A 25,098-nucleotide genomic window follows, 5' to 3' on the forward strand; every position below is an offset into this window, starting at 1 on the left:
TCTTTCCCTTTATTTAACATACTTTAAATTTATTAATCCTCCACAGAAAGGAAAACATTCCCATTCAGATAAGGAGAGGAGTAAATATGTTTTTCAGCTTTAGATTTTTCTCTTTAAAGCTTATTATTTGGAAATAATTTCAACTATACAAAAGTTGCCAGAAGAAAAATTGTACAAAGAGGGCTCAGATTCTCCTTTACCCAGATCCACTTAAGACTTAACTCCATTTGTTGAATTATTTTGGGTGCTTGAATTCCCCCTCAGAGACGCACAGGGTATCCAGACCATAGACTCAGAATCAGACACACTTAATCAGACACAATTTTTCCAGAACTCCTTTATTCCTAAATGCCTGAGTGACTTTCCTAAGGAGAGATTTTCTCCCACGTCACCACAGGCTGCAACTCCCACCATGTAAGCTCACACCGATACAGGGTGGGCTTCCATGCTGTGGTCCAGATCCTTGTCTCTCATGGTGCCTACCTGTGACTCCAGATCCAGCCGGGGGCAGGTATTGCATTTAGTTTTTGTTCCTCTTTAGCTTTCTGTGATCTGAAACATGATGTGATCTTTTTGAATTGCACAGTCCCCACCCTTTGCCTTTGGTAACATTCTGCATTTTGCCAAACCTAAAAAAATCTTTATTTTTGAGAGGTGGTGCTAGGGATCAAACCCAGGGCCTCTTGAATGCTGGGTAATCAATGTACTGCCGAATCACATTCTCCTAGCCCTAAAAATAATTTTTCCCCCCAGTGCTGGGCATCAATCCCTGTGTTTGAATTTCTTTGTAAACTCTTAGGTGTCACAAAACATGCTTCAGCCTTGAGTCAGATATCATTTTAGTTAAATAGTTGCCATTAAGATGGCAAGGCAGTGTAATTTATGTCCACTGGATGGAATTCGCTCTTCAATAAATATTTGGCCTCTTTTATAGTTCCTTTGGAAGGGTTGTTAAGGATTGAGCCCAAGAGTACTCTACCTCTGAGCTTCATCTCCATTTTCCACTTTGTTAAATTTTGAGACAGAGTCTTGCTAAGTTGCCTAGGCTGGCCTTGAACTTGCACTCCTCCTGCCTCAGCCTTGGGAATTGCTGGGATGACATTATGCCTCCATTTAGATCTTTTTTTAAAAGACTTGAGGTTACATAGAACTCAGTAAAGTGTGTTGAGAAGTGTAATTGTAAATCAATACTTCACGTTCATTTTCAGTTTTCTAGAAGAAAACCTGCCCAAAGAAAATACCTAACAATCCTATAGGACATTCCAGTTCTTATCTCTATATGTCTTTTCCACATTCTGAATTAAAATAGATCCTTTGGTATCATTGGTAAGAGAAGATACAATGGATGATTTTTAGTGCAGCATGCTCTTAGTGAATCTTAAGTTTTAACTTCACACTTGCAATATCTTAGCAGTTCCTTGGTTACTACTCTTGTACCTTTTGAATTCATTTTCTGGAATTTATAAGGAGCACTCCCCCCTTCCAAAAAATGGGTATGTTATTTTTCCTTCTTTCTTTTCCTCTTCTGCCCTCCACCTTCCCTGCCCAACCAAGGCCTCATGCCTGCTAAGCACAGTGCTCCACCCCTCACCAGAGAATGTTAGTTTTCTTTTGCACTTGAGTAATAATCTGACAATAGGGTGGAATTCTATGGAAAAAAAAAAAGTACTGTGGAATTCTAGGAACAAAGTAACTTCTTGAACTTCCCAAATATTTTGTCCCATTGCTTTATAGCTTTGCTGTTCTGCTGTTAAAACCTATTGAGTTTTAAATTTAGCTCTTTACATTTAGTAGGCTAGTCTCCACACTTTCTAATAGCTTCCCCAATTCCTTTTCACCATTCCATTGCTTGGGATGTGCCTGAGTGAAATTTAAACTTTCCCCCTTGTTGCTGAAGATAAGAAGATCTGAGATCACCCCTAAATCATTTTGAGACTGTTACTTTTCACTATTACTGTTAACACATAGTGGTGTTATGGGCTTGTTGCAAGTATGTGGAGACATTTATTTGCTGGGGGCTGACCAAGAGACCTCCCTCAAGGGCCGGTCCTTTCCTGTGCAGGGCAAACTACCAGCAGAGGTGAAAATTGGTTACCATTTTTCTGCATTTATTATAGTAATGAGTATTATCCATTTATCTAATATTTAGTTACAGGTTATTTATTTACTTATTTATTTATTACCAGGGATTAAACAAAGAGATGCTTAACCACGGAGCCACATCCCCAACCCTTTTTTTATTTTTATTTTGAGACAAGGTCTCACTAAGTTGCCTGGGACCTCTCTGAGTTGCTGAGGCTGGTCTCCAACTTTTATGATCCTCCTGCCTTAGCCTCTCGAGTTGCTGGGATTACAGGTGTGCACCACTGCGTGTGGCTAGTTACAGGTTATTTTTGAGGCATACGTATATAAATTTCCCTATAAGTTAATAGATTTTAAGCTGTGCAGAGCAGAGGACTGTTCCTCCCGCCCCCCACACTTAGTAGTTTTCAAGTAAAGATCAAGGAATTGCTGTGGAAATCACTCAATGATGGTTCTTGTCAGTGACTGACTTCTTGCAACTCCAGGAGGCATACACTGGTGGGCACTGGCTGGCGCTCATCTGTGCTTTTGCCATGTGTTTTTCCAAAAATCTGTGAAATCAAGTCTCATAGCTAGATGCTGCGTTTATCTGCTGTATGTGTCTGTGCATCATGTTCAAGTGCATTTTTAAAATAAAGAAATTACATACTTAGAGATCATTATCAGGATCATTAACACTTGTCTGTTTTGGATTTACCTCTCTTCCCTCTTGAAACTCATTTTCAGCTTTTTGCTATGTTAGGGAAAATTGAAATGGAGGTGGTGACATGAGTCAGCAGAAAAGTGAATGGAGGTACAAAGGCAAACCGGAAATACTGGTGGATCAGAAATCTCTCCCATCAGCAGGACTACGCTTGCTGTACACAGTTGACATGTTTCACAAGACACTTTGTCAATTTTAGAGTAGTGTTCTTTGACAGTTTATGGAAAAGTTTAAGATTTTTCTTTTTAGTAGTTGGTAAATAGTACACATAGAAAAATTTCAGTTTGCAGTCCTCAGTTTAAGTTGTAAAAGGATTTTGGGTATTCTGGCCCAAATATTGCATAGGATTGCTACCATACACATAGTATTTTTGGGAGAATATAAATGATTTATATTTTTTATGTGATGGCTGATTCTCTCTTTTTTTCCCCCCCAGTATATTTTTGGAGATTTTAGTCCTGATGAATTCAATCAGTTCTTTGTGACTCCTCGCTCTTCAGTTGAGGTAAGACAAAGCTGTTTTAGTGAATAAATGTAAATCAATACAATTAATGGTTGTATTTGCTTCTTGATTTTTAATTTGTTTTTGAATGAAGAATTCCAGTCTACAGAAAAGTACAGACTAATATGAGAAATGCCTAAACCCACGAGCTAGATTTGATGAATATTAACATTTTTCTGTATTTGCCTTATATTTTCAAAAAATGAAAAAACTATTACAGATGCAGTTGGAGCCTGTTGCCTCCATCTCATTCCCCTCTGTGCCCTGGAAGAGCTCTGTGGCAGGTGTCACATGCGGTTCCTGACTATGTTGTTCACCTAGGCTACATGCACATCTATTGTCTCCAGGGAGTAAATTGTAGTGTTCTGTGGGCTTCAAAATGTCATGTGAATGATATATTGTGTTCATCCTTTGTAGTTTATTTTAAGCTACTATTGTATGCTTCAGCTTATCTGTGCTTATACATTTATTCTTGTTCTTTGATTTTAATTGCTCAGTACCATGGCTCTAATGCAATAGTTTATTTACATGTCCTCCTGAGGACCATTTTGGTCTTAGGTTCAGCTGTTAAAAACATAGACATAGCTTGTCCTGTCTCCTTGAGTCCCTCTGTATGCATTCTCCGGAATGTGGGGTGGGTGGCCCAGATTTGTACCCCTGGGGGAAATGCGCTTTTGTAGTCTTCCTGGTGATTGGTTACTGGTTTGCTGTCTGAGAGGTTTTCAGTCTGCATTCCCTTCAGCCAGCCTGCAGGTTTTCTTCTTCACATTTTTTTGGGGGGGGGGGGGGCGGGGGCGTGGGTACTGGGGATTAAACTCAGTCAGGGACACTTGAGCCACACCCCCAACTCTGTTTTGTTTAGGATTACAGGCAGTGCCACCACACCTGGCTTTTCTTCACATTAAAAAAAAAAAAAATCAATGTAAATTCTCAGTATTGGCATATTCTGAGTTCTAATAAATGGATTCTCTTTAAAAAAAATTTTTTTAGGGGCTCTGACTTTGCCTTGCCCACTGCAGTTGTGCTCTCAGCACCATTTGCCGAGAGCACCTTTATTTTATGTGGATGGAACACCAGTGCCTCACACATGCTAGGCAGGTTCCACTGAGCCCCAGCCCAGCCCAGATTCTCATTGTTTTAATTCACACTTCCAAGATTACAGATAATTGATGCTAACTCATTATTTTCACACGCCCCTTGACTGTAGATTTTCTCTTCTTTTTTTTTTTTTTAAATCTGTTCAATCATCATTTTTGAAAAATCATGAGTAATGTATTTTATTTTATTTTTTTTAAAGAGAGAGTGAGAGAGGAGAGAGAGAATTTTAATATTTATTTTTTAGTTATCGGCCGACACAACATCTTTGTTTGTATGTGGTGCTGAGGATCGAACCCGGGCCGCACGCATGCCAGGCGAGCGCGCTACCACTTGAGCCACATCCCCAGCCCCAGATTTTCTCTTCTTGAGTTACTTTGTCTTTATATCTTACCTGTATTTTCAAATCATGTGGCTTATTTTGTTCTTTTGATTTGCAGGATAAATAATCTTTGGTCTTACATGTTACAGGTACCTCTTCCTAGCATGAGGCTTTTAATCATGTGCCATACACTTTTTGGGGTGTTTTGTTGGGAAAGGGGAGTATGTTTTTTAACTTTAAAGTCAAATGTGTTGATTTTATTTTCATGTTTTCTGGATTTATAATTTAAAAAAAAAAAACAATCTTGAAGAAAAACTTCTTTCTCTTCCCAGAGGGATGAAGACATTTTTGTCTGAGGTTTTTAAACTTTTTATTTCTACACTCGAGTGTGTAATGCAGTCCTGACTTGTGTATTTGTGTGGCAGCAGGGCTCTGACTTGCCCTTGCCCACCGCAGTTGTGCTCTCAGCACCATCTGCTGAGAGCTCGGCCCTCAGGTGTTGATGGCCCTGTCTGTGTGGTTCTGCGTGCCCTGTCTGAAGTCTTCTGGTTGTCTCAGGCTTCTGGTAGAGTGGGAACCCCAACCTAATTCACAGGTGTTGGACCGCCCTGCACCCTTAATTCTTTGTTATGGCATGTTTGTGATCAGCATGCCAAACCCCATGGAGAATCTTACCAAAATTTCATTAAAATTATGGATTAATTTATAAAATAATTAATAGCTTTATGATGATGAGTTTTCCTGAAAATGATATTGTTATATTTTAATCATTCAGGTATTCATTCATTCCTTTTTTTTTTAATACTTATTTTTTAGTTGTAGTTGGACACAATACCTTTATTTATTTATTTTTATGTGGTGCTGAGGGTTGAACCCAGGGCCCCGCACATGCTAGGCAAGGGCTCTACCGCTGAGCCCCAGCCCCAGCCCCAGCCCATTCATCCTTTTTTAAAAAAATATTTTTAACTGTAGATGGACACAGTACCTTTAATTTATTTATTTATTTTTATGTGATGCTGAGGATCGAACCCAGTGTTAGAGACAAGCACTCTACCACTGAGCCACAACCCTCATTCATTCTTTTTTTTGTATTACGGAATAAAACCAGGTCCCATGCATGCTAGGCAAGTGCTCTCCCAATGAGTGAAATCCCCAGCTCCAGTCCTCTTTTAATATGTCTACTCTCTGTGTTTAATGATATCTGTTTTAGTTTAAGAATAACATGTCTTTGTCATCTTTTCAGATTTATATTTTAGATTTGAAGCTGTTGAAAATGGGATTGAAAGGGAGAGGAGTATATAAGAAGTCAAATCTTTAACTTTTTCCCCCTAAATATTTAGTTTTTAATTATAGGTGGACACAATAAATATCTTTATTTTATTTTTATGTGGTGCTGAGGATCGAACTTAGTGTCTCACGCATACTAGGCAAGCACTCTACCTCTGAGTCACAACCCCAGCCCAAATCTTTAACTTTTAATGAAGTTTAACTAGCCTCTTAGGTCCTTCACTGATAAGTACACACAAGCATATGTTTGCATGTACATTAAATATTCATGCATGGAGTTCTTTCATTGGATAAAATGGGTGGGGAGAGCTAACTGCTTTGAGTAGGGTCCTGAAGTCCAGGGCTGGGATCTGTCAGGGGCACTTCCATTTAACCTTGGCAGGTCTTTCACTCCTCTTCACCTTGGCTGCTTCAATTCTAAGAATTGTTTTTTAAAGTTGTGGAGGTAAGACTAAAAAAGAATATATTGAAAACATTGTATTTAGGCTGTATAGATGTAAGAAAGATTTATGCTTGTTTATTTCTGTTTCACTTTAGGAAAAAGAAAATAAAGTTTATGTCAGATTTCATTTTGGAAATTGAATACATTCAATTCGAAGTCATTCCCATCTCTTGTGATCATTGATATCATTATGTTAAGGAATCTGAAGTCTGAGCCAGGAAAAAGTGAAAGTTATATTACATTGCCTGAGGCAGTAAGATGTATCTGTGTGTTTTAGAATTTTGTAGAACAAGCTCTGAAATTTAGTGTTTTCCAATAAAAAACATTTAATTAGGAAAAATGTAATCAGGTTTCATATTCCCTAATGTTAGTGTTGAGTTGTAACTTTATAGACTCTGCTAATGATCCATTTAAAATAATTTGTCTTTGAATCATAGGAAGACCTGGCAGCGCTTGCCAAGAACACTGCAACTTAACTTCTCTTTGTGATGAAGTATTTTAAAAATGATAAAGCCCAACTTCTGTTCCCCCTGGCTCCCCCATTTAAACAGGCTGGGCTGTCTTGGGCACTTCCTTTATTTCCTCATGCTTCCTTTTTTTTTTTTTCTTTCCTTGTGTTTTTAATTTGATAAAATAGAGAATGCCCATTTACTTTACAGAAATGTTTTAAAATTCGCTAACGTCTGGTCTGATACCCGACATGTAGCATGTATTATGAAATAGGAATGGTGCAGAGGTTCAGGTCAGGCCACACCTTGCATTTGCAGAAGCAATGGCTGTTTCTCATCAAAATCAGGTTTGCTTTAGAAATCTCAGTGTTTTATGCATTTATTTGGACTTTTTCTTCTTCTTCCTCCTCTTTTTTTTTTTTTTTTTTTTGAGCATGCATTAAAGTTTGAGGGAGTGTGACAAATGCTGTTTATTCACCAAAGGGCCCAATTAATTAATTAATTAATTAGAATAATTAACATAATCGGATTCAGTTATTCTCAATATTATAATTATTACATTTCAAGAACCTGCTTTATAATGACATATAATTATGAAGTTGTAACTGTTTGAGGGGTTTGTGAGGACTGAGTACTGGCCCCTCACTTCCTGCACAACCCTTTGATCTCTATCTTATAGTAAAATAATTGCACTTCATTCATGCACCTTTTCTATCACAGGGCTGTAGCACAAATTAGAATCTGGCCCTAATTGTCATACGTGTTTTTTTAACTGTTAGGAAGTTGATGAGGTGCATTTCTTTGCATGAGGCCCAGAACTGAAAAGCCCCAAATTAAAATGTAGATTGCTGTAATGTGACAGCATTCCACCCTCCCCAAGCCACACTCCTCTCAGTGAGAGCTCTGTTGTCTATGGTTTGCTTGTTGGAAAGCTTGCCCCTGGTAAGACAGGGTGGCTCTTAGTTTAATGGATGTGGGTGATGCTAAATATTATTTTAATTCTTTAAAGGTAACTGGTAACTTTCTAGGGCTCTGCTCTAGTTTATAAACCAAGGTGATTTAAAAATTTCCCCAGTGGGGAAAATGCCTTCAACTCATTTAATAAGCACATTTCCCCCCCTTCATAATCATGTTGTTAGTGCTTGAAATAGGGAGGAAATGCTTGTTTTCCTTGTAGCCATCTAGCCTCTCTGTGTTGGAGGCAACATACACTTTGGCCACCACTGAACAAGCCCACAGTAACCTAGTGCAGCTATAGGTGCACGTGTGTGTGTGTGTGTGTGTGTGTGTGTGTGTGTGTTGGGGGGGAGGTTGTGATGCACAGTTAAGACTGATCTGAATTTGGTGTCCTTATGGGGCTTCATGGGAGGAGTCCTGCCTCTCAAGGGTCCTTCCAGTGGGGAGCAAAACATGGCCACCTCAGGAGGAGACTGAAGCATGACCTTTGCCCAGGATGCCTGTCGAGGACTAGAGCAGTATTTTCAGACTTACGATGATTTGATATTAAATCTGAAATAACTAGATTTTGGCTTTTTATACTGTTCAGTTTGCATTTGTGTGGGGGAATTTTATGTCTGCTATGATTTTTAAAATTTTGTATTTTTTTTTTTTTAAATTGTATTAGTTATTGATGGACCTTTATTTATTTATTTGTTTGTTTGTTTGTTTATATGTGCTACTGAGAATCGAACCAGAACCTCACACATGCTAGGCAAGTGCTCTACCACTGAGCCACAACCCCAGCCCAAATTTTGTATTCTTATAAGTAGCTGTATAAATAAAAAGAGTGAACTTTGAACTACTCTTCCAGTTTTATTTTACTGTGTATTTATTGTATCAAGTTATCTTTTTATCCAGTTATCAGAGACTAAGGGGTATCTTATGTGTGGTTGAGATTTGTGGAATGAAAGGTGCCATGTGCCCAAAGGTGGGGAAACCATTTTAGTTATGCTGGAATTCATCCAGCATCGAGTAATCCCCACATTACCGGATCAAAGCAAATGCTAAAATACAGAACTTTGTTCTGATACATGAGATCGTGACATCCTTTGGGCATCGATGCACCTGAGCTGGATGGTGGTCTGTGATTGGACCCTCCTATACCGATTCCTAGAGGTGCATTTGTTCACTTCCCTGGGACGCTCAGCCCTGGCTGCTGCTTGGTACTCCATGGAAACAGACCCCCTTCCTGAAAGCAGCAGGAAGACGTGTCCAGCATATCCTGAGCACTCGGACAGCATTGCCTTGTGTTGCTGGGCCATCCTGTCAGGGAGTGCTTCTGATGTCCGTGGGTAGTATTCCCAGCTCACTGCCTCTGAGGGCTGAAGATTATTTTTTCAGTCTTTTCTCCCCCATGGAGAAAAAAGTATAGGTGTAAAGAGAACTTTCTTCTGATATATGGGATTATGACATCCTTTGGGCTTCTTGATGACATTTTTGTGCAGTAATTCAAAATAGTATAAATAGATCTCCATCTCCAGGGGACACTGTGTGTCATTGGCAGTGGCAGAAGGAGCAGATGTTAGGATGAGAGTTTGCACACTGCTTCTTGTGACTGAAGCAGGGCAGAGTCATGCTTCGTGGTATCCTTGACAGCTCTGTGCCCACTGCTTTGGAAGACGCATGCCTCTACTCTGACTGTGGTCCACCTGAAGTGTGGCATGTGGACTGGTCTCTGCTCTACAGGGGCCAGGTGCAGTGTCCATGTCAGCACTTGTCTGTGTGCTGAGTATGGTGCCTCCTGACCAGGGGACTGTGTACAGCTGCAGGTCCTGAGGTGTTGGCTTCCCTTCTAGTCACCCCTTTTTTTCCCCCTTGTTTTCCTGTTTGTCATTATTTTCAGGGGCAAGAGCTTAGGGGTAGGTGTGAGGGGTTATCCGTTGTGATTGCCGAATTGTCTTGCTAAGAGTTCATCAGCCACTCAGGCAGCAGCTCCACAACAGCAGTGGGTGAGAGCCGCCAGGGAGCTCCCACCCCAGTGGGCCCCAGCCCCATCTGGACTTGCAGGCCATTGTGCTGCATGGATGTGTGAGCAGATGTGGAGAAGGGTTGCACAGAGTGATGGTGTTTTGGTTTCTGTTTGCTTCCAGGTAGCAGATATTTGTTCTTTCCTACCTAATTCCTTCTCCTAAATTTTCTTTTTCCACACATGTCATGTGAAGCATTCCCAGCTCTTGGGTCAACATGGACTAGCTAGGAAGAAGTACTGGAGAGGTTCACAGTATGATCCTGCTTTTTACAAGGAAGTCTGATTGTGTCATTTGCTTTCTCTCAAACAAGAAACATGATGTCTAGCCATCGATTCCTTTATGCGTGGGGCACTGTGTTTAAAAGGGAGCCATGATCTCAGGCCCGTCTTTCTGGTGGGCTATTGTTCTCTGCTCTCTGACAATAGACCTGGTCCTAACCTCTGCTGCTGTGCTGTGGTGGTCATGAAAAGAGTGCAGATGGTCAGGAAGAGTCATCTTCACTAGTGGACAGCAGAGGGTCTGTGGTCTCTGTGGTCAGCCACCAACAGCCCAAGAAAAGGAAAGAAGTCTGTGTCAGAAGCATTTATTGTAGCCAATTTCCATGTCTGTTAGAGTTCATTTAAAAATTTGGCCTCATTTTTGGATGTTTCATGATAAATATTTGAAAGCATTTCTATAGTGTTTTTTTTCCTTAGATTTTAGAGACTCACTATGTATGTTGTTCTAGTAAAAGTAATGTCAAGAGAAGTTGTATGGATAAAGGGTTTTAATGAAATATTGCCTTAATGTGCAGTAGAAAGTATTGGGTTTTAACTTTCTGTTGAATTAAAATTTGTTTTCTGATTCCTTGTGCAGCTCCCTCCGTACAGCGGAACAGCTCTGTGTGGAACACAGGCTGCAGATGAACTGCCTGATGGTAAGCTGGTTCTCTCCTATTTCCCGACTCGGTTCTGGCCAGGTGTCCTTGGTGGGCTGCTACCTGCAAACATTGCTGTCCTCTGGTTCATGCTTTTTGAATCAACATTTCTTTGTAGTGTTAAGTTGTTGAACCACAGTGTAATTCATCAGTGAGCTGCTCTGACTGGCAAACTGGCTCTAAGGGGTGTGTTGGACCTCAGAGTCCAAGACTCGGGATTCAGCCTAGGGAATGGTTGTTTAGTTTTTTTCTTAAGTGTTCTCAGCGCCACACGTGTGCCATTCTTTATAGCCTCACGCTTAGGTTTCAAGAGAGTTTCCTCGTTTTGCTGCTGGGGGAGCAGCAGGCCCAGGGATGGGTGGTCTTGGGGGTAGTTTTTGGACATCTAAGGGCCATCTGGAACTGTTGTTCTTTGCCCCAGGCTGTGGTTGCCCTCTTGGGAATTCAGGGAAAGGCTTCATTTCTTGGTGTGCCCCTCTTTTGGACTTGGTCACAGACCCTGGGCTGATGGCCAGGGATGGCACTTATTGAGATGCAGCCATTTCCTTTTGTTTCAGCACCAGTGTTGAAATGCTAGAAGGCTCTGCAATCAGCACAGGCTGCTGTCTCAGGCTGAAACCTGTCTAGATCATTTTCAGTTCGCACTAAAGGCCCTTGCTGGCCTCTGAGAAGCTGAAAGAATATTATTTCTTGGAGAGCCAGGAGTTTTGATTCCCTTTTTAGTTAGTGTGGTAAGACTTGTGAAAAAAGATTTACCAAGTTAACCTTTTATTCTACATGGTAACATTGAAAGTGATTGTATCTAAAGTTATCCATTTTATAAGAAATAGTAATATAGGAGACTATAGGGGGAAGTGCAGATTTAATATTAGCTGAGGATGATTAATAAAACAGATGAAGTTCTGGGGACCCAAAAGCCTGCTGTAGCCTCTAGGCCACTTTTCTATCTGACTGCACATGCTGGGGGCTGGGTCCTTCCTCCTGTGCCTCTGCCGAGCACGCAGAGAGCATATGCTGCTGCATGTTCTGTGCTTACAGATGCTCTGTTCTCCCTCCTGTGCTTTCTTCCTGGTCCCACACCCTCTCATCCACTCCCCCTTTAGGCTTTTGTACTTCTTGGCTCTCCTCCTCCATTCTCTGCTCCCTTAATCCTTCTTTTATTCTACTGGAAACACAGCTGGAATATTGCCACCTGCCTGTGTGCTAGGCCCCTGTCTCTGAAGCCTCTTTGCTCTGTGTTTCCATTACTTTGGTTACTCTTGATGGGCCTGCCCCCCTGGATGGCAATGGGTCTGCCTCCCTTTCAGCATGCCCAGCTGTGGGTGGCAGGGACACATTAATTTCTGAATGCCTGTCAGCTGCACAGTGTATATCCATCCAGAAGGCCGAAGTCCTCGGTGTGTTTGTTGGCTGAATGATTTAAGATGCTTTCTGCTGCTGCCTCACACCACAGCCAGCTGCAGCAGACCACCTGCAGGCACTTCCTCGTAGCATCACTTTTTATAGCTCTGCCTTTTTAGACAGCTTCTAGAGCTCTTCATAGCCTCACCTCAATCCCCACCCCATTTAGTTGTCCTCCAGGTTCCACGGACCTCTCTGTAGCTCTTATTGAAATGACCTGGTTCTGTGCCTAGCAGCAGTCACAGCTTCACCTCACTCTCTGCATCCTCCTCCTCGGTTGGCTTGTCTGTCTCCTTAGTAAGTGTGAGCTTCCTGCATGGGGACCTGGCCTTGCTCACCTCTGGCCTTCCGCCCCCTACCTTGCACCTCGGGCCACTGTACTGCACGTACTATGCACCCTTTGAGAATCGCTGCCCTGGGATGTTGTCATTTCATCTGAGCTGCTTCTGGTTCCTGCAGCACCTGAGTGTAGCCTTCCTGTCTTCCCATGTTGAGAACCATGCCCGCAGGCCTCCTCCACTCTCTCCCGACACACTGGGCTCTGCCTGAGCTTTCCACCGTGCAGTGCACTTGTGTCCACTGTTAGCATCCTCGGGAAGAGGAACTGTCCTGGCTGTGATTTTCGCCTTCCAGTGATGCCAGCCAAACAGTACTGGGTGGACGTCTTGGTGGTATGGGTGGCACGTTGTAGCAACTGTGTCCACGCTACTTCCCCCCAGCTCATGTAACGCTCTGAGATTGAGAGTCGAGGTGGGGAAGGCAGTGCTCTGCTGGAAACAGCCTTACCTGAGCAGCATGCTGAGTCCATGAGGTTTTACAGCACGCACCAGCATCTCGGGTTCCCTGGGTGGGTGTCCTTCACCCAGGCACATTCACCTCCGCCCACATAGCTTTGCAGCCTCACACATATCATGAGTAGGTGATGCTGGAAGCAGAATGGACAGTCAGCCCCTAGACAGAATAACCATTCTCTTTTTAATGAAGGAAACAAAAAGTGAATACCCAGGGATCAGAGGACACAGGCTGTCCTATTGGTAGCTTTAAGTGTAGACTTGCTGATAGGTGTAATCATGATCAGTGTTCTTTCCCAAGAACTTTCTGTTGTTGTGGGCAGGATTGCATCCCTTGCCCACCCCAGTTATGATACTAAAACAAATGGAAGACTCAGCTCAGTCGGCCATTAGGCACCTGACTTCTTCCCTCCCATTGACTAGCACATCATTGGCTTCTGTTGGTCTGTATTTTTCTTTTTGGTGCTGGGGATTGAAACCAGGGGCGCTCAACCACTGAGCCACATCCCAGCCGGTTTTTATTTTTTGAGACAGGGTTTCATTAAGTTTCTTAGGGCCTCATTAAGTTGCTGAGGCTGGCTTTGAACTTGTGATCCTCCTGCCTCAGCCTCCAAAGCTGTTACAGGTGTACGCCACTGTGCCTAACTGGTCTGTGTTTTTTATTCCTAAAAAAAGACTTTGGAGCCAAGGTAAAACATATTCAGTTTTCTCTAGTAGGACACCATTCTTGGTGCAGTGTGATAACTTTTCTTGAAATATGTTCCTTGAAAAAACATTGGCCCCTTATGCTAGACTCAGTGACATCTTCACTCTTGCATTAAAAATGAATTATAAGTCATGTGTCCTTTTCTTAGCTTCAAACTTAAAACCTTTTAGTCAAATAGAGAGTAACATTGATGCTTGAAGTATATTGAAAGACACAGTTCTCATATTCAACCTAATTTTAGAGAAATGAGCTATGAAGATATGTACAGTTTGTCATTAATGAATACGTAGATTGTGGCTAACAGGGAGGAAGTATAAAAAAGTTCCAAAGAGATATTTAGAAGTCCAGATTTATCTGTTGGAGTGTTTGGAAGTGTCTTTGCCACTCATGGAGTTGATGGAGTCCACCTTAGGAGGCCATTTCCATGTTGCCATTGAGGTGCCCGTGGAGGAGGCCCAGAGACAGTATATGCTTCTGGACAGGATTCTTTGTGTACCTCATGTGTCTGAGCTCTTGAGTCACACTAATTAGAGAAGCTGACGTGACAATGTTTTGGTCGCCATGTCTCCCCCAAGCCCCCAAAGTAAGTTGTCCAAAGTACATATTCCCATAAGCATAAAGTAAGGTGTAAGCAAGTTTCCTTTGAGGTTTGGTTGTTGTTTTGTGGTGCTGGGAATTGAACCTAGGCACGCGCTGTCCACTGATCCGCCTCACAGCCGAGGTATGTACAAAAACAAAACTTTTTGTTTTAATTTAAAAATTTTTTTAAATGTTAAAATTAAAAAAAAATTAGTTATTGGTAGACTTTTATTTGTTTATTTTTTGGGGGGCACTGGGGATTGAACTCAGGGGCTCTCAACCACTGAGCCACATCCACAGCCCTATTTTGAATTTTATTTAGAAACAGGGTCTCACTGAGTTGCTTAGCACCTCACTGTTGCTAAGGCTGGCTTTGAACTTGTGATCTTCCTGCCTCAGCCTCCTGAGCCACTAGGATTACAGGCATGTGTCACTGCGCCCATCTGGACCTTTATTCATTTATTTATATGCAATGTTGAGAATCGAACCCAGTGCTTTACATGTGAGGCAAGCACTCCACCACTGAGCCACAACCCCAGCCCAAGACAAAACATTTTTTTAAAAATGTTTATTTTTTAGTTGTAGTTGGACACAATACCTTTATTTCACTCATTTATTCTTATGTGATGCTGAGATTCGAACGCAGGGTCTTGCACATGCGAGGCGAGTACTCTACCACTGAGCCACAATCCCAGCCCGACAAAACATTTTTTTAACCACAAATTTATTTTAACTTTTGTCTTCTAAAAGTCTTCCTTAGTTACCCAAAAGATTGAAGAAAAGCATAGGTTTTTATTTTTCATATCTCCATTGAATATAATTTTATAGATATTATTTATTTTCAGCAAATTATTTATTAAACATAGAAATTATACACAGAGAAACACACACACACACACAAACACACACATTTATTTATTTATTTTTTTCTTTTTTGGGGCGGTACCAAGGATTGAACTCAGGGGCACTTGACCACTGAGCCATCCCCACCCTATTTTGTATTTTATTAGAGACAGGGACTCACTGAGTTGCTAAGCACCTCAACATTGTTGAGGCTGGCTTTGAACTCCCAATCCTCCTATCTCAGCCTCCCAAGATGCTGGGATTACAGGTGTGCACCACCACACCTGGCTAGAAATAAAATATATTATAGATTTGTTAAATTAGGAAAACAATTTGAGGTTTCAGTTTTCAAAAATAAAATGAGTCATTATTGGCACTTTCATAGTTTATAGAGCCATGGTTTTAACTAAGTGGCTATTTACTAATCAGTTTCTCTCCAAACAGGACAAGAATATCAGAGAATTGAGTTTGGTGTTAATGAAGTAATTGAACCCAATGACACTTTGCCGAGAACCCCCAGCTACAGTATTTCAAGCACATTGAATCCTCAGGCCCCTGAATTTATCCTTGGTTGTACAACTTCCAGAAAGACCCCCGATGGCATCGATAAAGAGGTGAACTACAGCACTGTTGACTGCCAGTGCCCAGTCTCTGCCCTCACTTTGCATAGCAGTTCTAATGTGGAGACAGAAGTTTTGGAAAATGATGGTGTCTCTGGTGGTCTTGGACAAAGAGAGCGTAAAAAGAAGAAAAAACGGCCTCCTGGGTATTACAGTTACTTGAAAGATGGGGGCGAGGAGAGTGTTCCCACAGCAGCCCTGGTCAACGGCCACGCCGCTTCAGCAGGCCCCACCAGCGTGGGTGCTGAGGACACAGGGTTTCTGGGTGATGTACTCCCACCTGTTACGCCGAGGACTTGTGGCAGCCCTCAGAACTCCGTGGACTTCATCAGTGACACTGTGCCTGACGGTCCTTTCCCTGGAGCACTGGACGGAGATGCCAGGACTGCGGGGCAGCCTAAGGGCTGCCATGGGACTGATTTTGAGCAGCCCTGCCTCCCTGCAGGTAGCCTGCTAAGGACAGCTGTGGCTCCGTCCTACTCTGGTACTGATACTACTGAAAACCTTGGAGTTGCAAATGGACAAATACTTGAATCCTCCGGTGAGGGCACAGCTGCCAACGGGATGGAGTTGCACACTGTGGAAAGCATAGACTTGGACCCAGCGAAGCCCGAGAGCGTGTCACCTCCTGCTGACAGCACGGTCTCTGCGCCCGGCACCATTCCCATTAGCCAGCCTGCCAAGTCCTGGGCCAGCCTCTTCCACGATTCTAAGCCCTCTTCCTCCTCACCTGTGGCCTATGTGGAAACCAAGTGTTCCCCTCCTACCCCATCTCCCCTGGTCTCTGAAAAGCAGGTTGAAGTCAAAGAAGGGCTTGTTCCAGTTTCAGAGGATCCTGTAGCCATAAAGATTGCAGGTACAGTTAAACAGGTGCAGGGTGAGTGAAGATGGGCGCACATCTCGTGGACTGGGGGGAACAGTGGAAGACAGTGGGGCTTGCTTTCGCACTCTGGTGACAGCCGCAATAGATGATGTGGATGGGGGGAGTTTGAAAGAGTGCCTGTGTCTTAAACAAACATTGTCTGATAGTAAACCACACAGGAACACCACGCGGGGAGGGATGCCGGACCTTCACGTTAAGTGACAAACAGTTCTTGTCTGTCATGAGTCCTTCCTCTGGTTATAGATCCCCGTTCCATTTCTTGCCTTTTGGTTTGGTAATTCAGCTCCCCTGCTGAATGTGTAAGGAGCCTGTTCCCTGTGACAGCCGTTCTGCAGCTTCAGTGTGATGACCCCTGACTTGTACTCACTTTGTACTCTTTCTTTCTTTTTTGTATTTCTTAAGATGTAAGGAGGCATTTTGTGAATATCATAAGGTTTTCCCTTTTTAAAAAATATTTTTTAAGTTGTAGATGGACACAATACTTTTTTTTTAAATTTGTTTTTATGTGGTGCAGGGGATCAAACCCAGTGCCTCATGCATACTAGGCAAGCACTCTACCACTGAGCCACAATCCCAGCCCAGTTTTTTCTTTTTTTAGTGACTACTTTGATTGAGTAGATGGATTTTATTCAGAGTTTTAGCACACCTAAGCCAGCTGTTGACAAGAAATGAAAAATTGAGTCCAGCCCAAAGTTAACATTTTATTTCTACTCACAGTAAAAATGTAAAGTAGCCAGGCATGGTGTCAAATGCCTGTGATCCCAGCTACTCGGGATGCTGAGGTTGAGGAGGATCACAAGTTCTAGTTCCGTTTTAGCAACTTAGGCCCTGTCTCAAAATAAAATATAAAAAGGGCTGGAGATATAGTGCATCGGTGAAGCACCCTTGGGCTCAATCCCTAGTACCGTAAAGTGAACAGTGTAATTCACAGGATGGGTTTAAGGGGAAGGTAGAAGTCAGAGCTTCCAAGGAGCTGTGTGGTTTTTTGTGCCTCATCAGTACAGGCTGCTGCTTTAGGTGTGAGTCTGTCAAGGTTGGCAGCCAGCTTTTCAGGCCATTGCCCCACTGGCCAAGTTGTAGGCAGACTCGTTTAGACTTGTGTGCTTCTGCTTTAGCACTCTGACAGCATTCAGTGCCAGAGTGTATAGTGAGCCAAGACAGGCACGCCAGATTCCACCACAAGAGAGCACCGTCTCGGATGGCAGTAGGATGACAGCAAGTGATTACTGTCTTTCTTGCTTTATTTTTAAAGAATATTTTATTTCTTCCACTATTATTTTGAATCATCTTGCTTTTCTGGAGGTTCCTTAAAATGAAAAAAAAAAAATCTATAGATTAACCATCATTATTTTGGGTAGTTTATTTAATACATTTAATATATTTCTTTTAGAATCTATTCATTGCAAGGGCCTGCTGTCACAGTCAGGATAAGGCATTGTAAGCCTTTGCATAGATTAATAAGTCAAAAGTTTTTTTCAAACTTACAACAAAAATGTGCATCAGAATGTTTTAAAAACCGTGCATTGTAAGTTCAGGGTCTTAAAAGCATTGTAATTATACTTTTATTCCTGTAAGTTACTTCACAAAGGAGAACCTTCCATCTCTGGAAATGTTCTCATTCTCTATTTAAAATAAGAAAGAGAAGTTCCATTCAAAAAATCAGTCTGCTCAGTCATGTGCTTTAAAAGTGCTTCAGTACATATTTGCTCCATTCTGTGTATTTTGGAGTCTGATGGCAAACCAGCTTTGCCAAAGACTGCAGGTAGGGGCCTGCCAGTTTCTCGGGTGGTGGCAGAGAGCTTGCTGGGCACAGTTCAGGTTGTCATTTTTTAGTAGGCATCATGTCTTCTTCCCCAGTAGATTTATTTTCTTTTTCTTTTTTTTTTTTTTCCCATGTGTAAGCAGCAAAGAGGTGTTCATTGCAAGCTAGCTCAGTCCTCTACGTGCACACAGCAACTGGTGACGCTGAGAGGCCAGTAGATTTATTTTCTAATGTTATTGTTTTGTTTTTGTTTTGGGGTACCAGGGATTGAAACTCGGGATGTGGCACCTGACCACTGAGCCACATCCCCAGCCCTATTTTGTATTTTTTTAGAGACAGGGTCTGACTGCGTTTCTTGGTTCCTCGATTTTGCTGAGGCTGGCTTTGAACCTCAGGATCCTCCTGCCTCAGCCTCCCTAGCTGCTGGGATGACAGATGTGTGCTACCGTGCCCAGTCCTTAATATTATTTTGATAAGTCTAGTTACGAAGATGTGCTCACTCACTCTCTGAGCAGAAGTACAGTTCCTTTTAAACTGTCCCTTTCTTTGGCTCTTGTTGTCAGCATTGCCTTCTGTGAAATGACTCAGTGACAATGCTCACTCTTGGGGAATGGAGGGCTGAGGTAAAGTGGGACTGTTGGGAATTTTTAACCTTTACCATTTTCTCCTGCTTATGGATTTACTTTATCAGAATGATAAATAGGTCAGATTATAGTCCATCTACAACTAAAAAAATACACACACACACACACACACACACAAAATCAGATTCACTACCAAAGATTTCCTTTAATGGGCATATTTTTCAGTGTAGGCTTACTTATTTTAAGTAGCATTTAGTTGAATGAAATGCTCATCTAACTAAATGAGAATATGACTTGTATTAGAATCTAGCTGGTTCTACTGAGTTTTTTTTTAATGTTTATCATAAAATTCTATTATATTTATTAAATGAATTAATTTTTATTAATTTATTACATTATTAATTAAAGTTAATCATAATACCTTGGGAAAGAGAGAGAATGAAACAGTTCAGATACCCCATCTATTCTTTTTTGAATTATTTCAGTAATCACTGTTTTTGATCCCAGATTATTTCTGATGCCCACTTTCCTGGATCATCTCCTCTATCATTAATTAAATCTGCTTAGTAATTCCAGCTGATTTTTGTATAACCAGAAGTCAGATACAGATCAGGAAGGCAAATCCGTTGTAAAGGAAAATAAGCATCATAGGAGGCACAGTGGTGCTGGGGATGGGACCCACGTCTCCAGCTCGCTGGGCAGGTGCTCTGCCCTGAGCTCCACATGCACTCATTTGAGGCATTTTGAAGTAAAACACAGCCATTTGATTACCCAGAGACCATTTATCCACTTGAATGGTTTGACTTTTATCATCTTTTCTGTGTAACTTTGCAACATTTTGCTCCACTGGCTGTTTAAGAGGAGGAGATGTCGGGGAGAAGCAGGTTAACTCAACACTGGATGCCACTCTCTGAGTCTAGCGAAGTGTGCATCTGAACAGAACAGGGGAAGGAGTCTGTCTCGGGGCTGGTTTATGTTGCTTTAAGAACGTTGTCATTTTCCATTAGGAATAACTGAGCCAGGAGGCAACAAAAGGAACTTGAAAATCTGGGTAGCTTGTGTTTGACAGTGGCTGTGACTCAGGCTGTGTTCAGAAAGCATTGTGACAGGGGTACACCAGGGGAGGGTGGTCTGTGCTACTGCCTCCTTCATTGCTTACACAGAGTAACTGCACACAGGAGCTCACAGCTAAGCACCTGCTTCAAAGACAGTAACTTTCTTCTGGGCTCTCCCAGGGACACAAGTCATATTCCAAAGTAAACTATGATTAAAAACTTCTACAGTACAAATAGAGCTATTTTGGTTTGGGTGTTTAAAATCATGCATCAGTATAGTTTGTTTAAAGGCTGGGCAATGAGAGAGATGAGTCTGTATTCTCTAATCAGATTCCAGTGAAAGAGAATCAGGTAAAATGAGGTCAACTCTAAAAATACGCTGCTAAAGTCTGGGGCTTGCAGTGTTGCTGATCAGGCTGTTTCTGCATGGTGTTGCATGGTGGTTTTATGCTTAAAAGTTGTTGCTGAAGAGCAGCAGTCATTTCCAGTCGGATCTGCTCAGAAGGGTTGATTTCCATGTTCACGTGTGCATGAAGTATAAGTAAAAATATGTCCTAAGACTGTTCTTTGTTTTGATGGTTTATAAATCATATTATATACCTTCCCCTTCTGTGGGAAATGATCTCAAATACTTTGCACCCTTCTGAAAACTCTGAAGTAGTTAAAAGCTATGCCCCTGTTGGCAGGATGTCACCCTATGGGTGAGAGGCAGCCACTGGCTGACTCCATGTGTGTGTGTCCTTGCTTATCTGTTGTGTCTGTCTCCTGTACAAGTGACCTGAAACCCTTGACTTGGAGTTGATCTGTGGCCAATGGGTAGTGGGACATTTTGGTCACTTTGTTGTTCTCCACCTGATTAGATGACCAAAATACCTGTGTCCTTCCAAAGTGATGATGATGAGGAGAAGAAAAGCACTGTAAGAATGTTCTGGAGAGTTACGAAGGTTAGCAGAATAGCAGGTCAGCATCAGAATGTGGATTTGGGGGTCAATTATTGACCTTGAGAACCAGTCTGCACCTTGGTTTTTCATGCATGTTAATAGGTAATGTGACCTCTAAATCCTAAGTTTAGGGAAACAAACTTTGATGATATCAAGGTTTATAATGCTAGTATTGTCATTGAGTTCATAAATCATTTCAGGCGACTCATTTGTAACAGCGCGTGAGCTGTGTATGTCTTGAGAAAACAGAAGGGATGCTAAGCAATTTGTTTTTTCTGAGTGTTGTCAAATTTCATAAAATAGTTGAACTTTAACTCAGCCTTTTAATGAAGTGAACACAGGGGTTTCAATTTTGTATCTCTTATCATCTTTTGGCATTTCTTGCCAGTGGATGAACATTGACCTGGGCTGCCCCACCAACCCTTACCAAAAGATGGGTGGGGTATGGGAGTGTGCCCCTGAAGTCAGCTCTGCAGGATTTCCATGGTCAATGGCTCTAGCGGTGGGAATTGAAGCAAGGCTGCTGGAAGGGGTCAGTCTGCTCTTGTGAGCCGATCTGGAGTTGTTGCCCTCAAGGGAGATGAAGCAGATCAAGCCATCAAACCAGCAGCGACGGTTTTGGAACACAGGTCCATTTTAAAGTTTAAACTCCGGAGACACTCCCTCCTTCTGCTTCCTGGCCATCCTCCTTTCTTTTGGTTCTTTTGACTCCCATAACTATAGTGCCTCTTGGTTTTAGTCTAGGAATAAAATAGCAAATGGAAATGATGGTGTTGCTAAAGGAGGCACTTAATTAACCAAAGAGTGCTGCTAGAAAGTTGAAAGTGGTGCTCACCTCACTAGTCCCCAAGTCCCCATCTTGGCAGAACTTGGTTTGGTAACTGGGTGTTGGCTGGCAGAAACCAGGATTGCCTTTGCTCTGAGTTCTCTCACTGTGCCACAGAGGGGAGCTCACCAGCCCCTCCATGATGTGTTGGTGTCACACACTTTATGGCTGTTGAAGTTACTTGGGGAAAAGGCATGATGTGCAGTTGCTACAAAACTGGAACTGTAGGATTTGGGGATATTTGGATCTTAAGAGAAAATCCTAGACAATAAGGTATTTAGTCTGAGATTTTTTAGAATCTATCATTCCTTTTTGAAATGGAACTTTATTAATATATATTCTCAACATGTTCAAAACCTATAAGTTTAGGGAATTTAGTTTAACTATTTCCTCTTGGAATGCTGAAATTATTTTCTCAAACCTGTGCATGAATTCCCTTTTCTTTGCACCTGTATTCTGCACCTCCATGTAGGTGTTGTCTGTACATTTCTTTCCTCATGCCCTTTTGGTGCTCTGCACCTGCAGTTCATTGCAGGTGAGGAGTTAAGTGATCTGCTCTAGATTTAAAGTGAATGGAGCGGCAGAGCCTTCGTGGGAACCCAGGTCTTCTGGTTTGTGTGCCTGGGCTCTTGCCCAGAGCCTCTCATGGGCTTTCTTAACTGTGAGGTGAAGTGAGCTTTAAAGTCCCTCAAGTCCTTTCTAGCAAGTTGGAGTGGAGTCGTGTGTTGACACCAGCAACCCAGATCTGCAGATGTTTAATCCACCTGTACTGCTGCCCCACGGGAACACACTGTGTGCCAGGCAGTCTGGGCCAGCAGGCAGTGATTTTCCTGCCTAGAGGGCAGCCCAAGGCACAGATGAGAGGGGTGGGGGGGAGTGATCACCTACCTTGGGCGGGAAGGGCACAGGGAAGGCAGCCTTCTGCAACCAGGAGGGGTCGCAGTAGCAGATTGGAGACTGGGGACCACAAAAGCCACTGGGCGCTGTTACCTTGGACAGGGAAGACCCTGTTGAGCAGTAAGTGTGAGGTTTTGTTCTGGAGCAGTGTCCAGCTGCCACTAATTCAGGACAGAGAGCTGTCTCTGTTGCTTGGAGAGCCACGACAGCCTTCCGGGCCTTCAGTGGGGACTGTTTTCAGGCACAACATCTGGAGAATCACATTTTAAGGTCATTAGAAGATGCTAATAACAGATTGACACCGTATTTTAGTTTATAAAAGATCTATCACTAGAGAAAAAGTTTGGAGGAGTAAAAATAAGCATTAAGAAAATGTAGAATGCCAATATCTCGTTTTCCATCTGTAAAGATTTGTTCTGCACTTTGGGCGTGGATGGTGCTCGCCTTATAATTCCAGTGACTGGAGGCCGAAACTAGAGGATCGCAAGTTTGAGGCCAGCTTCAGAAATTTGGTGAGACCCTAAACAACTTAGTGAAACCCTGTCTCAAAGTAAAAAATAAAAAGGGCTGAAGATGTAGCTCAGTGGTAAAGTGTTCCTGGGTTCAATTCCCAGTACCAAAAATGCAAAAACAAACAAACAAACCATTGTATCAGAGGACTCTTTGAAAGGATGTTAAAAACTTGAAAGAAGCTGTACGGAATGTCCTTTTGGTTGTACAACATGTTTCAGTCTTTGCTCTTTAGATATTGCAGGTATGTGTCCTTGTGGAATGCTCTGTTGGTTGCAGTTCTTGAACAAACCACTAGGTGATGCTAAAAGACTTGAACTTGATACCATGGAAGAGAACCAGGGAAGGGGCTTTTATCTCCTTAGATTAAGCAAACCATAAATTGGCATTGATTTGAGGGAAGGGTTGATATAGAAACCAACAGGTTCTGTCTGACATGTATACATGGCTTCCCAAGTCAATGCTGGCAAGCAATCAGCTGCAGTTGGCTCCAGGCTGGGTGTGTTCTGAGGTCCTGTTGGGCTCTAGGGTCACAGCCTCCAGCATTCAGGTAGAGTGGGCCACAGCTCACTTGAGAACCTGAAAGCAGCCTGTTCCCAGGTGGGCTTAGTGCAGCCACTCCTCAACCTGTTGGCACCTTGCCTCCCTTTGGAGGCAGAGTTAGCTTTGTCATTAGTGGGGTTTTCTTGTTTTGAGCTGAAACTCTTGAATTCAGAATACTCTCGATCATTTGTAATCAGGTTGGATGTGGGAGGGAAGTTTCAGACAGATCTGGGTACCTCGTCTGGGTTGGTTCCTTCTGTTTCCCATCAGTGTCTGCTGAAGAAGAGCGAGTGTCTTCAAGGCCTCCCCACCTCCTCTTACACCTTTACCTCTCATGTCATCAGAAAAATAGAAGGTTCATCTCCCTCAGAACACCAGTGTATGCCCCGTCCTCATTCCTTCCTGTGGTCCGGTGCCACTGCCCAGCCAGGCCTCCGCCGAGTGCTCCCACTGACTCTCTCCACTTTGGCATGGGAGCCATTGTTCCTCTTGCATCAGAATGTACACTCCCTGCCCTGAACCCTAGGGGCTTGAGTGTGTGTTTGTGGGAGTATAGATAGGTGACTCCCTAGGCTGTGTGTGTAAAGCACTGCGGGTGGTGATGTTCCTTCTGTCCACCTCTAGGACTGAACTTGCTCTCTCCTTACCACACAAACAGAACACAACTTGCTTGTCCTGTTGTGCCCTCCTGGGGAACATGGGACCACCCCCCCCCACCCCCAATGACTGACTGCTGGTGTCTGTCTCTGTTCCTCTACAGCTTCCATGTGCAGCTGTCAGCCCCTGACTGGCCTCCCTAGTGCTTCTACAGTCCGTATACAGCACAAAGCATCATCCCCCAGCCCTGACCAGCTGAGCCTGCTGTAGGACTATAGCTGGGAGTCCAAGTCCCTTTTGTCACTGGACTATGAGCTGTCCTAGAACAGGGCTGCCACTCAGTCTTCTGGGCCAGGTGGGGCTCAGCCAGGGTCCGCTTAGTCATCAGCAAAAGGCAGGGTGTTTTTTAATGAAGGCTCCTGTGGTAGGAAGACTGCTCACCTTGAGTCTTATGGTTACATAAAAACTTATGCAGTTGTTATTAGGTGTAGGAATACTATGCCAAAGATTTTGGGGTATGATGCTGCTTTAAGACATTGTGCCATTGCATTAGAGTATCGATGTGTGTCTGGAAACGCACAGGTTTGGGCAAAGCAATTATTGACTCATTGCTGTGCTGTGGCACACACTAGAAATGCTTACCTGCTGTGGTAATTTGATGAAAACAGTGTAAAAATCTACTCTTAAGTACATCTGAAGCCGTAGGAAGAGTGTCTGAAACCTCAAAGTAAAAGGGATTTTTAAGTGGAGCACAGTGCATATTGGAGAGGAAGAAAGAGATTGGCCACTGAAT

The 25,098-nt window shown here is 42.7% G+C and overlaps 1 protein-coding gene across 6 annotated transcripts in view; it reads left to right on the top strand.

Annotated features, from left to right (window-relative positions):
- The window catches only part of Usp10 (ubiquitin specific peptidase 10), a 64,262-nt gene that overhangs the window by 18,920 nt on the left and 20,244 nt on the right, over window positions 1-25,098 (top strand). For 3 of the 6 annotated variants that reach the window (XM_071604412.1, XM_071604415.1, XM_071604416.1), the window contains exons 2-4: window positions 3,222-3,290; window positions 10,707-10,767; window positions 15,517-16,584. In XM_071604412.1, the coding sequence (XP_071460513.1) occupies window positions 3,222-3,290; window positions 10,707-10,767; window positions 15,517-16,584 (1,198 nt within the window). The remainder of the gene's footprint in view (window positions 1-3,221; window positions 3,291-10,706; window positions 10,768-15,516; window positions 16,585-25,098) is intronic. The other 3 variants (XM_071604414.1, XM_071604413.1, XM_027933083.3) reach the window with 3 other exon arrangements.

The sequence above is a fragment of the Marmota flaviventris genome, chromosome 18 (assembly GCF_047511675.1).
Source record: "Marmota flaviventris isolate mMarFla1 chromosome 18, mMarFla1.hap1, whole genome shotgun sequence".
In the NCBI taxonomy this organism is placed as follows: Eukaryota; Metazoa; Chordata; class Mammalia; order Rodentia; family Sciuridae; genus Marmota; species Marmota flaviventris.